Source organism: Nilaparvata lugens, chromosome 6 (assembly GCF_014356525.2).
Source record: "Nilaparvata lugens isolate BPH chromosome 6, ASM1435652v1, whole genome shotgun sequence".
Taxonomy (NCBI): Eukaryota; Metazoa; Arthropoda; class Insecta; order Hemiptera; family Delphacidae; genus Nilaparvata; species Nilaparvata lugens.
In genome coordinates, this window is record NC_052509.1 from 64,688,050 (window position 1) to 64,704,704 (window position 16,655).

General features: G+C 33.8%; 1 protein-coding gene across 2 annotated transcripts in view; it reads left to right on the top strand.

Moving 5' to 3' along the window:
- The window catches only part of LOC111046328 (ER degradation-enhancing alpha-mannosidase-like protein 3), an 84,062-nt gene that overhangs the window by 6,074 nt on the left and 61,333 nt on the right, over positions 1 to 16,655 (top strand). For both annotated transcript variants that reach the window (XM_039431675.1, XM_039431673.1), the window contains exons 2-6: positions 637 to 1,130; positions 5,209 to 5,254; positions 7,636 to 7,736; positions 12,849 to 13,001; positions 16,464 to 16,617. In XM_039431675.1, coding sequence (XP_039287609.1) covers positions 1,015 to 1,130; positions 5,209 to 5,254; positions 7,636 to 7,736; positions 12,849 to 13,001; positions 16,464 to 16,617 — 570 coding nt within the window. In that variant the 5' untranslated portion in view covers positions 637 to 1,014. The remainder of the gene's footprint in view (positions 1 to 636; positions 1,131 to 5,208; positions 5,255 to 7,635; positions 7,737 to 12,848; positions 13,002 to 16,463; positions 16,618 to 16,655) is intronic.

Below are 16,655 nucleotides of genomic sequence, written 5' to 3' on the forward strand. Positions count from 1 at the left end.
AGACCGGTTTCGGTTATTACACCATTGTCAATCTCTGATAAACAGTGGTAAATCAGTGGTTTTTTGACAATTTCTTAGTCTTTTTCATTCAATATGAATAATTACCACAATATCAACTTCTCAACTACACAAAAAGTATCTCAGTGGCTTTAACAACCTTCTTCCAAGGTATACAGTTTGTGATCTATAAGCATTCAGTTTTTCATCAATTTTGCATTAGGTGTTGAAATTGTAATACTTTTTGTAACTCAAACCATGCACATAAATCCCATTTCGTTAAACCTGTTACTAATTTTTTGAACTTGAATTTTATGTAATACCACTTCAATCTATATGATGTATTTTAGAAATTGAACAAGGAAAGGTGGATCCACATTGAACGATTGCTGTTTTAGGTGATTATCCAAAATGGCTTTTTAATCATTAGTTTATTTATAGATTTTAATTTGCAGAAATTTTACGAAATATTGTGAAAACAATCTTTAGCCCAAAAGAGCTCCTTTACCAAATTTAGAAAGAAATAGGTCAAAAAATAAGTTGGATGCATTGATGAGTAGGCCTATCTACTGAAAATTGTTTTTGGTAACAACCAACTCAGTTGTATTGTGTCTAAATTTGTTTTCATTCAATTTACAGGAATTTCTTTGAAGAAAAGTAATCCAGCGCTCAAGATGCGAGATGAATTCTGTTTTCACCCAAATTTCCTGACTGCTTCTTTTATGATCATCGAAAGCGTTGAAAAAGTGGGACGAGATCTTTAAGAACCCTCTGGTAGATCAACTACTGAACTATTAAAAACAATTAAAGAATGGAAACAAATTTGTCAACATTCATTAAAATTAAACCAAATATTGATGAAAGATCTTTGTCAACTTCCTATCAATCCTGACAATAAGATCAGGTGGAACTAAAGACTGATTAGTTTATTTTTGGAAACTGGGTATTTTTTTAGTTTTTGAAATCGTTATGAGGTGAAGTGGTGTTTGTGAGTGCGTGTGTTTAGTTATTTTCAAAATGTGGGCGGCCGTTTTAGTTTTTGTTCACATTATTATTTTAATTGAGGCGTCGAAATATGCTGAAAGCAACGATACCTCCCAGCCGATGTCCAAGGCTGAGAGAGACAGTCTCAAGTAAGTATTCATTAAATATATTTTAACTAATTCATAGAATTTCATATCCCTACTATCTAGCTAGAATATTTGAGAGTTTTCTAAATACAGTAGTTTTAAAAAGTAGGATTACAACACTAATTAGAAACTATGGAGGGATTCTCTTCAAAATATCAACATTGGTTTTTCGGGAACCTTTGATTCAGTAATTCAATAGGTAAACTCAATCCATGATCGGCGTTCACCGGATATATTTCAGCAGAAGGTAATAAACATGAAGGGCCAGTTTTCGAGCTCGGGATTTAGCTAAGTTCTAGACTTTAAACAGCTGGAGTCAGAAAATTGGCTTTCCAAAACGGGACGTAGTCACAGTCCACGTTTAACCCTAAAGAGACACACTGGGGTGTTTCACACCCCAGGGATTTTTTTCCCTGTTCTGCAGTTCACAATATCAAACAGACAGGAATTTTTGCCCAGTCTAAATTAGGTTTGAAGCATTGTCAACTGCTCTCCACCACTTCCAGTCAGTAATAGCATTCTACAAGGTCACCAGCTCATCTTGTTCTTAGTTTGGGGTGTCTAACACCCCAGAGTGTCTTTCACGTAGGACAATATTTACTTGTATTGTCCACTACGAATTGATTGATTGATTGAGTACTTTATTTATGTAGATTACAATATATACTGGCTTATACACTTATATACAATAGCTTACAATACAGCAAAATTATAGATGAATTTACATAATATAGACTAAGAAAATAATTATTGAACTGTATATGATATGAAAAAGCAATTTGTAATATAATAACTATAGATAATAATCATATTGTTATGCATCTACATAAATTGGCGGAGCTTTGGACATATCAATGTCCATTCTTCGGAAAGAATATTAAAAATATCCTCCCCACTAACTCTCTACCAAAACGTTAATTTATTAATTAAGCTAAGGATTTATTTATTAATGGAAATTTTGTAAAAGTTTTAATTAATATAAATATTTAAGAGAAAAAAAAACAGAAAATTGATAGAGTAAAATAACTATATAGGTAGATAAGATCAAATTATTGATTAATAAAATGAAGTAGGCTGAAAGTAGTAAGGGTAATCAACTTTCAGTAATAAAAATACCACGTAATGTGGTAAAAAATACCACGAATGTGGTATAGGATGATGGATCAGATTGGAATAAATGCTCTGATACTTTACAACTTGAGGTTCAAAACAATAAAATGAAGAGACGTGAGTTTTTGATAAAGTTGTCATTGGCAATGATCAAGCCATTCCTTCAAACCAGATTAGGAGCTCCAACACTCAGGCGGAACATACGTACTTTTAAAGTAGTATAAATATTGATAAGCAGTGCTTTACTTTCGATTTCTGTTTGCACTTGGAACAAAAATGATTAAGAAATGATGACGTATGGGCTAAGTACTTTTTTCTCTATATTTTTCAAAGAAACAAGAAAATTAAATTGGGGGGTTCAACACCCCAGTGTGTCTACTGTGTTAGCATAAAGTAAGTGTGTCTCTGTAGGGTTAAATTGAATTTCGAAAACCTAGAAAATTGAACACAAAATAAAGAGAAAATAGTGTAAAGTTTAAGATATTTTGAATTATTTAGGAGTGTTTCATTTCGTCAAGGAAAAACGTTTCCAATTATAGAAATGAAAAAAACAAAGGTTATCATGAAAACTACGACTACGCCTCGTTTCGGAAAGCCAATTTTCTCACTCTATCTGTTTAAAGTCTAGAACTTAGCTAAATCCCGAGCTCGGAAACCGGCCCTAAAACACAAAGTCAGATGGCTGTAGATAGTATGACTTGTGCGGTACAACTATCACTCGGCCCCGTTACATCTGGTTTGGAGCCATCTCAAAATTCAATCAATTTTGAATGAAAAAGACTAAGAAATTGTCAATCAATTCTATTCAAAACAATACAATATACCTACATAAAATAAATCAAAACAAAAAAATCACAATCAAAAATAAATTCACAATTAAAAATAAATTTTTAATAAAATACAAAAACAGGTTTCATGGTGGGGTGTGCTGAAAAGAAAGAAAGGAGGAAAAATACCTAGCCAACTATGGTTTCCCATGCAATAGGCAGGTAGTGGGTATAAAAGTAAGAAATGAAGGGTGAAGAGGAGAAGAAAAGGGAAGTATTTGCGAAGAAAGTAGAAAAAATGTGAAAAAATTGTAAGCTAGTCCACTTTCAGAAAGAATTGGCCTTGCAAACAGTAGTTTGAGCAGAAATCCCGAGATTCATACGTCGATATGGAAGAAAAAGTTACTGTATGTCCAATTTTCAATTTCTAGTTTTTCCAAGAAGTCGTTTATCTCGTCCTCTCTTAGAGAGGAGAGGGGGAAATTGAGTAGTTTCTCCAGAGGAGCCCACAGAAACCTTCAATCTCCACTCACGAACGATCCATGTTTCTTATAACTATAAGGAATGCTGCTACTTCTAAGTGAATCTCACTATATTCTATTTCATAGAATGTTATATTTAATTGAGCCGCAAAAAGTATTTTGAAATTGGATTATTTGAAGTTCGATCCAATAAATTGGATGAGGAAATATAATAAAATTGAAATTTATCTTTCTGCATATTATCTAGATCACTCGTTCCCAATAAGTTGTCCGCAAAAGCTCTAGAAGTGGTCTACTATGAGTCCGAAGGAAGGAAAATTAATGTTTCAAGCTTTATTAGTGTTTTTAAAATTTTCTTTATTGCCTATATTAAAGTATAATCAATTTCCCTTTGAAAATGATAAATCAAACTCATCGTGAGTTTAAAATATGTTTACAATCGGTAAAAGAAGTGATAAGTTCCAAATTTATAATGCTATAAGATAGGACTTGAAAGTTTGTTTGGAATCTTAATGGCGGATTTGTACCATGTGACCGAGCTAACCAATCAGAAGCGTGACAGTCAATGGCCATACTGTGGGTAATATAGTTACTGTATAGAGTACCTTCATTTATAATTGCTCGGAAAATTTAAATTTCAACCTTTCTCGTGAATCAATCATCAATAAAAAGTAGCTTGGATCAAGAAGATACCACATTGATCTTACAAACAAAAGTAACATCTTGAGGGTATGTTCACATTGGAAACAATCATGTGCTCATGTGACGAAGCAGATGAGAAATGAAATCTAGAAAGAGCCATAGAAACACATTGTGACACATAGAGACACATAGAGACACATTGTGACACATAGAGACACATTGTGACACATAGAAACACATTGTGACACATAGAAACACATTGTGACACATAGAGACACATTGTGACACATAGAAACACATTGTGACACATAGAGACACATTGTGACACATAGAGACACATTGTGACACATAGAGACACATTGTGACACATAGAGACGCATTGTGACACATAGAGACACATTGTGACACATAGAGACACATTGTGACACATAGAGACACATTGTGACACATAGAAACACATTGTGACACATAGAGACACATTGTGACACATAGAGACCATTGTGACACATAGAGACACATTGTGACACATAGAGACACATTGTGACACATAGAGACACATTGTGACACATAGAGACACATTGTGACACATAGAGACACATTGTGACACATAGAGACACATGTGACACATAGAGACACATTGTGACACATAGAGACACATTGTGACACATAGAGACACATTGTGACACATAGAGACACATTGTGACACATAGAAACACATTGTGACACATAGAGACACATTGTGACACATAGAGACACATTGTGACACATAGAGACACATTGTGACTTGTCTGTCGCTGCTCACATTGGACGCCACCAGCAAGTGCACGCGCAGATTTGCGTTTAATGTGGTCATATCTTGACGTTAAGTATTGGAGCATTTTAGTATGTCTGATAGGTCATTGGGCTATTCTCTATTGTTTTCATTCAAACACTAAATATACTTTAGATACCAGATTTTTAAAATTATTTCCTTAGCAACCTTTCCAATCTATTTAGTAGAAAAATTATTTCTACTACTACCCACTTTACTATTTCTGAAAATGATTCCCTTTTTAAATTGTGTGAATTGTTTTCTTACAGGGAAGAGTCTCGTGATATGTTCTATCATGCCTACAGGGCCTATATGGTAAGTCTCATTTAAAATCTGCATACTATTCATTATAACGGTACTCCGTAATTTTTATAAAGCCAAATCATTTACTGATGTTGAACAATATTTTTTTCCTACAGTTACTTTGAAAAGTGACCATTCCTGCACTGATTACAGAACGCAAAGAATCACTTTTCCGCTCTAGTGCGCAAAGTATTACTTTGCGAACTCTTAATACTTTGCGTATTATCTTGCAGCCATGCCAATCAGCTGTTGACATTGTTGGCGTGTATTTTGAATGCGAATTTGTTCTATCTATATTTTTTCTGATTTTCAAATAAATAAAAATGAGAACTCATTAAATTATACATCTTGAATATTATTAATTATTCATTATTTCGAATAATATTTTTTCATTCATAAATTGATTTGTTGAAAAATTATTTAGAATTAGGATTTACCCAAAATTATTCGAATTAATTAAATTTTTAATTTGAATAAATTATCGATTATTAATTTTCAATTGGATTATAAAGTTTAAAATAAATTAAAGTTGTTATTAATAACAAAATTATACAGACATACATTTGGTGGATTTAAGCCATAATTTTACCAATAATCAACCACTTTTCATATTCAATGGTAACTGTAGGAAAAACTTAATGTGAAATACGTGCGCAAAGGTCCTCTGCTGCACAAATAACTATTGTGCAACTAGTGCGCAAAGTGACAGTTTGCTGCACCGAAAGAAACGTTTACGCACAAGCCGTAGGCGAGGGCGGAATGGTTTCTTAAGTGCAGCAGAGGAACTTTGCGCACGTATTTCACATTAAGTTTTTCCTACAGTTACCATTGAATATGAAAAGTGGGTAATTATGGGTAAAATTGCCTGAAATGCATCAAATGTTTTTCTGTGTAATTTTATTATTGATAAAAACCTTAATCCTAAAATCCTAAAGTCCTCGTTGTCCTTGGTTATAATATATAATGAATAATATTTAAGCCATAATTTTACCAATAATCAACCACTTTTCATATTCAATGGTAACTGTAGGAAAAACTTAATGTGAAATACGTGCGCAAAGGTCCTCTGCTGCACAAATAACTATTGTGCAACTAGTGCGCAAAGTGACAGTTTGCTGCACCGAAAGAAACGTTTACGCACAAGCTGTAGGCGAGGGCGGAATGGTTTCTTGAGTGCAGCAGAGGAACTTTGCGCATGTATTTCACATTAAATTTTTCCTACAGTTACCATTGAATATGAGAAGTGGGTAATTATGGGTAAAATTGCCTGAAATGCATCAAATGTTTTTCTGTGTAATTTTATTATTGTTAAAAACCTTAATTTATTGTCAAATTGAATAAAAATGTTGTCCTTGGTTATAATATAATATAATGTAATAATTAGCGCGTTGTGCTTCGTTGCACCTCTGCTCACTATAGCAGCCACAGCAGTCACTGTTACCAACTTCATTTTGATTTTGCTGCACTGTTGCTCCATATAACCTACTAAGTATTTTGCGTTGCCATGTTGCAAATCTGGAGTGCAAAAAAATTTTTCCCGCACTAGAGCGGAAAAGTGATTCTTTGCGTTCTGTAATCAGTGCAGCAATGGCCACTTTTCAACGTAACTGTAGGAAAATAACTATTTTCAGCAAAATTAAAATTTTTTTGAGAAATAAAAGACCAATAAAGTAGCCTACATATAAAAGATCTTTGGCAAAAATGGATTGTCTGTAGTGGAATTCCATCTGTTCTAGATTTTCTGCTAGATTCTTAATTGGAAAAAAATAATTAAGTATATTTCATTTTATCTGATTTTTCTTACTGCCTGTTTATGTAGGTTTTGAAGTTTAGATGAGGTTTTGCCACATTTGGTAATACTCCACTGTAGTTCTATTTAGTTGAGTGTTATTACAAACAATATTACTATTTAGGTAGGCCTTCATTCTTTTTGTTTTAGCAATATGATGTTAGTTATTAAAAATATTATAATACACGTGGTTTCTATTGAATTCAATTTTTCCCCCGTTTCTAAATTTAATCTTTTACCATAGAGAAACAATAGCTCAAGTAGATATCCAATGGTATTAGACGTTTACTATTTGTCGCAACTTTTACTGTTATCTCAAGCCGATTGTCCACGTATTTCTTTCCCAAAAGGTGTGTGACGCTGGTAGTCTCTCATATTGTGCCGTTGATACACTCTCCCCAAACAAAACAGTAAAAATCTACAATAATCGATAGTAATCGACTTGAGATAACAGTAAACGTTGCGACATAAACGCCCTATACCATGGGATATCTACTTATGCCATTATTTCTCTATGCTGTTACTCAATATTATTATATATTCCTACTGTAGTTTGTCATCCATTTTTAAGGTTATATTCAATTGAATTGATGATGATTTTCAGCAAAATGCGTATCCAGCCGATGAGTTGATGCCTCTGAGTTGCGCCGGCAGATGGCGGGGTAGTCACGCCAGTAGAGGCGACATAGACGACACTCTTGGAAAGTAAGCTGATCAATATTATATACACTATAGGTCCTGTCTGAACCTGATTAATGCTTGATGATAAAAACCTGATGAACAGAAAAGTCTTTTGAAATTGTTACAGTTTGTGTTTCAAAATGATTAAAAGTTGCGATACTCTATATGGTACACATTGACATGAAGTAACAACAGGACATAACAGAAAGAAAGAAAGAAAGAAATATTTATTGCCAAAATCATTAAACAAACTTTACAAATGTGAAAAATATAAAAATAAACAGGACAGCTTATGGTTGCCATTAGCTACCAGGTGACGGACTTTTTATTAGAGGCAATAAATCCTGAATTTCCTGCCAACCTCTACAATGCAGTACCCACACTGAGTCCAGGTTGCACAAAAATGTGTTAAATTTTAATCGTGATTAATTAAAGAGAACCAATCAAAGAAAGCTCTTTCGAAAAAAGGCTTCTCTGATAGGTTCTCTTTAAATTAACCAGTACAAAGTTTCGAACGTCATTGTACAGCGAGTTAGCAGTGTATTGGATCTTGGAGTAACATTCGACAGTAAGCTTCTTTTTACGGCGCATGTTGACAACATTGTTTCAAAGGCGAGAAGACAACTAGGCATGTTGAGATGGATAGGGAGGGACTTCCAATACCCTAGAACTGTTAGAACTCTTTTCATGTCCCTAGTTCGGTGTCACTTAGAGTATGCTTCTGAAATATGGAATAGAGGAAGACTGATCACAACCAAAAAGATTGAATCCGTTCAAAGGAGATTTGTGCGTCTGATTTTAAAGCGCCTTCATCAGCATCTATCCTACAGCCAGTTTTGGCGTGAAGTTGACCTGGAAATTCTGGAATGGCGAAGAGAGAAGATTGATGCTATATTTCTGCACAAATGTCTTCATGGACGCCTGAAAGTTGGCAATCATGGATTTGGAATTGTAGTACCCACACGAAACTTGAGGAATTTCCATCAGTTTCATGCCTATGTGAGAAGTTATACAACGCATCTTGAAAGATGTATCACAATAGGCAACCGTTTGGCCAATAGAATCGACTTCATTGAACATTCAAATTTATTCAAAAATAAAATAAAATCTTTGCAAGAAGCCAGATAAGAGATTCTTGACACTTTTAATATGATTGATACATTAATTGATCTTCATTGACAGCTGCAATATACAAAGGCTTAAGCCGTTCTATTGCACATAAAATTGCCTATTATTCAATTCAATTCAATTCAGCTTATTTCCAAAAAACATAATACACTAATAAGAAATACAATATACAACATATTTTGGATTATTATTATTATTATCATTATAGAATGATAATCAATCTGGATCCAGTGTTATTTAGTGATTAATGGAGTAAATAAGAGTGTTGTGATGATATTGTAATATTCAATACCACAATAACTAAGAATAAGAGGGCTGCTTTATAGTATCTGAGTTATTCTGATAAGGCCGTATCCAAATTGAATTGAAATTGAATTAAAATTTAACCGGCTTTGTACAACCGGGACTGAGTATTTTTCCGCCATTTCAATTCAAATTCATAAGTTGAAATAAATAAAAAATATCAGTACCATTTTATTTTATTGGTGCATAAAATGTTCGAGTCCATAAGAGCCATTTTCAAATGGGAGCTATGACATTTGAAAATGGTTTTCATGAGTTGAAACATGGTATGCCCTTTAAAATATTCAAGGTTACTGGATAATTGACCGAGCGAAGTGAGGTCTAAGATTCAAGTCGACGGTTTGGCATTTCTCTTAATGTTTAAATGTTTTTATGTTGCGCATTTACGGTGAAACGCGGTAATAGATTTTCATGAAATTTGACAGGTATGTTCCTTTTTAAATTGCCCGTCGACGTATATACAAGTTGAATGAAAAAGACTAAGAAATTGTCAAAAAACCACTGATCACTGATTGACAATTTCTTAGTCTTTTTCATTCAATATGAATAATTACCACAATATCAACTTCTCAACTACACAAAAAGTATATACAAGTTTTTTTGTAAATTTTGCATTTCAAGGATAAAAGGAAAAAGGAGCCTCCTTCATACGCCAATATTACCGTAAAAATCAGACTATAGAATTATTCATCATAAATCAGCTGTCTAGTGGACTATAATACTACCCGTTCAAAAACATCGAACTTCTTGAAAATTTATCTTTCCATCAACGTTAGTAGACAGTTGACTATAATACTACCCGTTCATAAACATCGAACATCTTGAAAATTTATCTTTCCAACGTTAGTAGACAGTTGACTATAATACTACCCGTTCAAAAACATCGAACATCTTGAAAATTGTATCTTCCCATCAACGTTGTAGACAGTTGCAGCCAGACCTGATAACAGCGCTCACACTCACATTCCGGGACGACACGTCACCGTACGATAGGACAGAAAGCTCCAACGTTAGTAGACAGAAGGTTGATCACTCACAGGTGTAAGATTCGAAGTGGAGGGGGGAACGCCAGTGTGACGTCACGTGTAGTAAAAATGTGATTGAGTAACCACACTGAGCATACAGTTTATTCTCTGTATCTTCAAATAAATCGTCGTTTATTGCCCTCAAGATTGACCTAGAACTTGAAAATTCTCCATACTTATAGCGAATGAATCACCGATTCTAATGATGTTCTTAAATATTCCAAGTTCATTCAACTTGTATGAATAAAATGAAGTTGAAAGTTTTTCAAGAATCTAAAAACGTGACACGAAAAAGTTAATAAGCTGGAAAAGCGTTAGTAGACAACGTTATACTACTATAATTTCAGATTAACGCATGAAAAATATTGAAAAATTAATGCATTGCAATAAACCGATAAACCGATCCCGATAAATCCGATAAATTTCGTTCATATAAATGCACTGAACACATGCTGGTATCGAGCACATGTTCTACGAGAATCAAAATACCTTATCCCCGAAATTCACAAGCTGATGTATAGCCAAACTACAAAATATAAACACGACCTAGAAGATGAAGAAACCTTAAGGGTTTGAAAAGGAAAGTTAGGAGGTGGGGTTTTTGCTTTTATATGGCAAAATGCTTGTATTATTTAAATGTTTTGATAATTATTGTAAGGCAAAAACAGAACGCTTGCATGTCAGAAAATGTTTGTGTTATATAATTTGACTATACGTCACCGTATGATTTTCAAGAATGCGATATTTTGCCTACTCTGTACTACAGCCTACGTCACGGCTGCAGTTCCCCCACTCCAATTGCATTTCAACTAAAATACTATAGATGAGTGACCAACCTTCTGTCTACTAACGTTGAGAAAGCTCAATATTTATTTAGGATTTTTTCTAGACATTTTAAATTGATAAATTATTTATTAATTTTTGAGAAAACATAACAACAGGTCAATGTAACTTACTGAGCGCGAGGTCTACTGTTCACAGAAGTACTAGTATATTTAAACTTCAACTTATTAATTTGAATCGAAGCGGAAAAAATATTCGAAAATACTTTACAGCCTTTTTTAGGTTGTGTGGAAGATGAGGATTGACTGTCAAACTATAGTGTCCACGTTATAATAACAGTGGATGAAGATAGAATAATAACAATGCCGATTCTCTGCATTGATTAATTATATTTCTACACTGTCAAAAACATAATTGTCATCGTTGTGGACCTAGAAAAGGATAGTACCACCGGCTTTGTCGAATGATAGACAAGGATAGCAAAACCAAAGTTGATCAAATACTGACATTATAACGTGGACCTCACTATAGACTAGCCACTTGTGACTCTATCATTATTATCTCCAGATCTTATTTTGAACTCTAGTATAATAATATCGAGTGACCTGGCTGGCTCAGGTCTGGTGTCAGAGTTTTCAGGTCGTAACTGATCAATTTCAGGTCCTCTGAGATGACCTAGTAAAGTGTATACTGTACAGGGTATTCTATAAATTAGCATAAAAATTAAATTAGCATAGTGAATTAGCATCTAAATTAGCATAGTGAAGAGAACTGGAGTGTTCTGTGTTATTTTACTTAGATAAGTCATTTAAATCAGAGACCTAAATCTTTAGAAAAAAATAAAGGCAGACATTCTATTCTGTTCACCACTCATTGAGGGTTAAGTGTAAGAGAGGGACAGCTGCGCCCTAACTTCGCCTTCCTAGGTTTTAAATAAAGACAGCAATTCAATTCAAATCATCAATTATTAAAAAAATAATGTTTTCCTCCACCTACTGTCTAAAGTACTTACTTTACTCCCTGAAACCTAATACTAAAGTGTCACTTTTTCGCTCTCGGTAGTAAAAAACAGAAAAACTCCCTAGGGAGTAAAAGTGACTCCATATAAATAACATGGGGAGCATCTCTATTTTGAAACTTACATTGCAATAGGTTAGAAGGTCTAAGCTCAGATGAGAAAGCATAATAGAGGTGTCTGTCATTGAGTCAACTGAATTCAATACCACAACCAGAAATTTGATTAACTCATGAAATATATGTTTGTATGATAATTATTATATTCTTAATATTAGTAGACGATAAAAATTTATACAATTTTCAAAATATTTTATTCTATTCAAAATACCAGCCAACAAATATTTTTGATCTGCAATTCAAATCTGAACCGCGTGATCTGGAGTCAGTCATTTTTGGTAGCTGCTCAGCTGATATAATTGTTACAACTTTTGCCGATAGATAGCGCAATCGGCAGTGCCAATCAGACGACCGGTTTTTAGGTTTTAGATTTAGGTTATGTTTTTAGGAATCATTGTCACCAATACGTAAGTTATTAGAATGATTTAATTTGCAGTTTCTATAAAAAAATGTAGATGGAGGAAAAATGTTGTGTACATTACGAGCGAAAAATACTTTTTCTCCCTCAGGAAAATTGCTGCCCTCGGCTTCGCCTCGGGCTTCAAACTTTTTCCCACAGGGAGAAAAATTCGTACTTTCCACTCTACATATACAAATAACTATTGATTAATGCCTGAAAAAATGTTTAGTTTTTAGTTCTCGGTAATTAATTTTATTTTATTTTCTTGTAAGAAGTGTTGATTTATTAACCTTGATTTGTTGCATTGTTAAATCCTGGCAATAAAGAATTGAATTGAATTATAATTATTTGACTGTGTTTCAGTTTTTCGTTGACCCTGATCGACACGCTGGATACACTCGTGATATTGGGTGACATCACTGAGTTCGAACACGCAGTCAAATTAGTAACGTCGAGCGTATCATTTGACAACGATGTCGTAGTGTCTGTCTTTGAAACAAACATCCGAGTGTTAGGGTAAGTTGAAAATTACAATTGTTTCTATTTATTTCAATTTATTCACAACAAACAAGAATACAAAACCAACAACAACTTGAAAACCCAACTAAAATCACGAAAAATAGGCAGCTCACAATTTGAAAAGACAGGAATTTATAAACTAAAATATAATACATGCCCAAAATTCTATATTGGACAGACCGGCCGTAGCTTCAAAATAAGATACAATGAGCACATAAAAGCAGTAAATTCAAATTCAGAATCTACATATGCAGAACATTTAATAGCCACAGGACACAATCACAAAAACATACACACAGATATCGAAATCCTACACATTCTTCAAAAAAGCCAGAGACTCAACACTCTAGAACAATACGAAATTTTCAAACACCTCCACTATGACAAATCCAACTTATTAAATGATCAACTTAACTTCAAATCAAATGTAATATTTTCCCACATTTTGGCCACACAGTCCAACCCATAAGAGCAAGCGCCCCTGGTGTCAGGCTGATGAAGCTCCACTCCAGAAGTGAAATGCATTCCTCAATACTCCAACAAAAGTAAGTGTTTTCTCAAATATTTACTAGTAACACAGTATCAGAACTTCAACAAAGTTATTATATAGTGTTTCGTCTTGGAAAGCAACTTCAATTTCAAAAAATACAATATACAACATATCAATAACAGTAACAATGATATTAACACATTAAAATTATTGTCTTTTAATGATGTGTGCTGGAAGAAAGATGGGGAAAATACCTTGCCAACTATGGTTTCCCATATAATAGGCAGTAAGGTATAACTGGAAGGGAAGGGTGTGTGATAGGGAAGTGGAAGAAGGTAGGTAGATAGGCATCAACGTTAGTAGACAGAAGGTTGATCACTCACAGGTGTAAGATTCGAAGTGGTGGGGGGAACGCCGGCGTGACGTCACGTGTAGTAAAAATATGATAGAGTAACTACACTGAGCATACAGTTTATTCACTGTATCTTCAAAAACATCGTCATTTAATCCCCTCAGGATTGATCTAAAACTGTGAAATTCTCCATATTTATAGCTAATGAATCAACGATTCTAATGATGTTGTTCAATATTTCAAGTTCATTCAACTTTTATAAATAAAATGAAGTTAAAAGTCTTTCAAGAATCTAAAAACGTGACACGAAAAAGTTAATAAGCTGGAAAAGCGTTATTGGACAACGTTATACTATTATAATTTCAGATTAAGCCATAAAAAATCCTACATAAAAATTTAAACCGATCCCGAAAAATCCGATAAATTTCATTCATATAAATGCACTGAACACATGCTGGTATCGAGCACATGTTCTACGAGAATCAAAATATCTCATCCCCGAAATTCACAAGCTGATGTATAGCCAAACTACAAATTAAAAATAAACACGACCGAGAAGATGAAAAAAACCTTAAGGGCTTGAAAGGGAAGGTTAGGAGGTAGGGTTTTTGCTTTTATATGGCGAAATGCTTGTATTATTTAAATGTTTTGATAATTATTGTAAAGAAAGCTTGTATGTCAGAAAATGTTTGTGTTATATAATTTGACTATACGTCACCGTATGATATTTCAAGAATGCGATATTTTGCCTACTCTGTACTACAGCCTACGTCACGACTACAGTTCCCCCACTCCAATTGCATTTTAACTAAAATACTGTAGATGAGTGACCAACTTTCTGTCTACTAACTTTGGATAGGCATGGCTGAGGGAAGGGAAGGATGTGAATTAACGATCCAGGAAACGGTAACATTAATTTAAAGATTAAAAAAATAATTTTTTTTATCAAATTAATGATTTCCTGCTTCATTTTCTTTGTAATTCTAGCATTGTTGAGATGATGATCCGGAATTTTATTGATTATTATAGTACTTAGATAAATAAGTTGCCGTCTTATTGTTTCAATATTAGTATTATATATAAAATACTTATTTGAAGTAGGTCTCAAGCGGTAATGTCTATTTAATGAGTTGTTGGTGCATGGAAAATCTAAAAAAATAGTCCAATTTTTAATAAAATATTAGTCCAAAAATTTATGTTTTGTTAGCACGTTAAAGCACAGATAGGCCTATTTTTGATCCCAGAATTTTGTACAATAAATTTAAAATTTAGAATGTAAAGATATGTAATTATTATACAGAGTGATTATAAAAGGACTTTACAACTTTGAAAGCACATAAATATTCATTGAAATTACTTACAGAATTGAGAAAGGTGTCATTTTGTTACAAAACACTTCAAGTTTAAGGTGTGGGTTTTAATTTGGTTGGATGTGACAGCCGTTGGTAATGCGACATACATCCCACCGATAATCGATTTCTTGCCACACTCGTACCAGCATATCAGGTGTGACTTTTGCAACCGATCCTAATGTGATCTGATTTCAGAGATTATTAAGATTTTCTGTTAGAGGCGGAACATAAACCTTATCCTTAATGATACCCCCAGGAAGAAATCCATCGGTGTTAAATCCGGTGAACGAGGTGGCCATGCAATTGGCCCTGCATGGTAAGTCCAGCGAAGTTGAAAGCAGTTGCCTAGAAAATCTCAAACTTCTCCGTGGAAATGAGCTGATGCACTGTCATGCTTAAAGTAAAAGGATACTTGTTAATCTTGTTCAGAAAGACGTTGCAGTTCTTTTCCTTGGAGAAGTTTGGGATTTTCTAAACAATTGCTTTCAACTTCACTGGATTGGCCGATTGCATGGCCAAATCGCTCAACGGATTTAACACCGATGGATTTCTTCCTTTTATTAAGTTTTATTAAGGGATTTTATTAAGGATAAGGTTCACGTTCCGCCCCTACCAGAGAATCTTAATGACCTTCGAAATTGGATCACATTTGGATCGCTGCGATTGCACAAGTTACACCTGATATGCTGGTACGAGTATGACAAGAAATCAATTATCGGTGGGATATATGTCGCATTACCAACGGCTGTCACATCGAACCAAAATAGCACCCACATCTCAAACTTGAAGTGTTTTGTAACAAAATGACAACTTTCTCAATTCTGTAAGAAATTTTAATAAATATTTATGAGCTTTCAAAGTTGTAAAGTCCTTATATAATCACTCTGTATAATAATTAAATATCTTTACATTCTAAATTCAAAATTTATGGCACATCTTTTTGGGATCAAAAATAGGCCTATCTGTGCTTTAACGTGCTAACGAAACATAACTTTTTGGACTAATATTTTATTAAAAATTGGACTGTTTTTTTTAGATTGTAAATAAATTGGAGTATGTAATTGAGAAAGTGAGAATAGTGTTTTGTAACAAAATGACAACTTTCTCAATTCTGTAAGTAATTTCAATAAATATTTATGTGCTTTCAAAGTTGTACAGTCATGTTATAATCATCCTGTATATCATGTTGTATATTGTTTCGAAATGAAGTTATAAATTTTGATTTGATGATGGAAAAATTATATTTTTGTGAATGTTTTTTGCAGCGGTCTATTGTCGGGCCACGTGTTAGCTGAATACCTGCAGGCAAGGCATGGAGTGATGCGCTGGTATGCCGGGGAGCTGCTCGATCTAGCCAAGGATCTCGGCTATCGGCTGTTGCCAGCCTTCAACACCACTACCGGGATACCTCATGCACGGGTCAGTACAATAATCAGTTCAATCAGATAACAGATCAG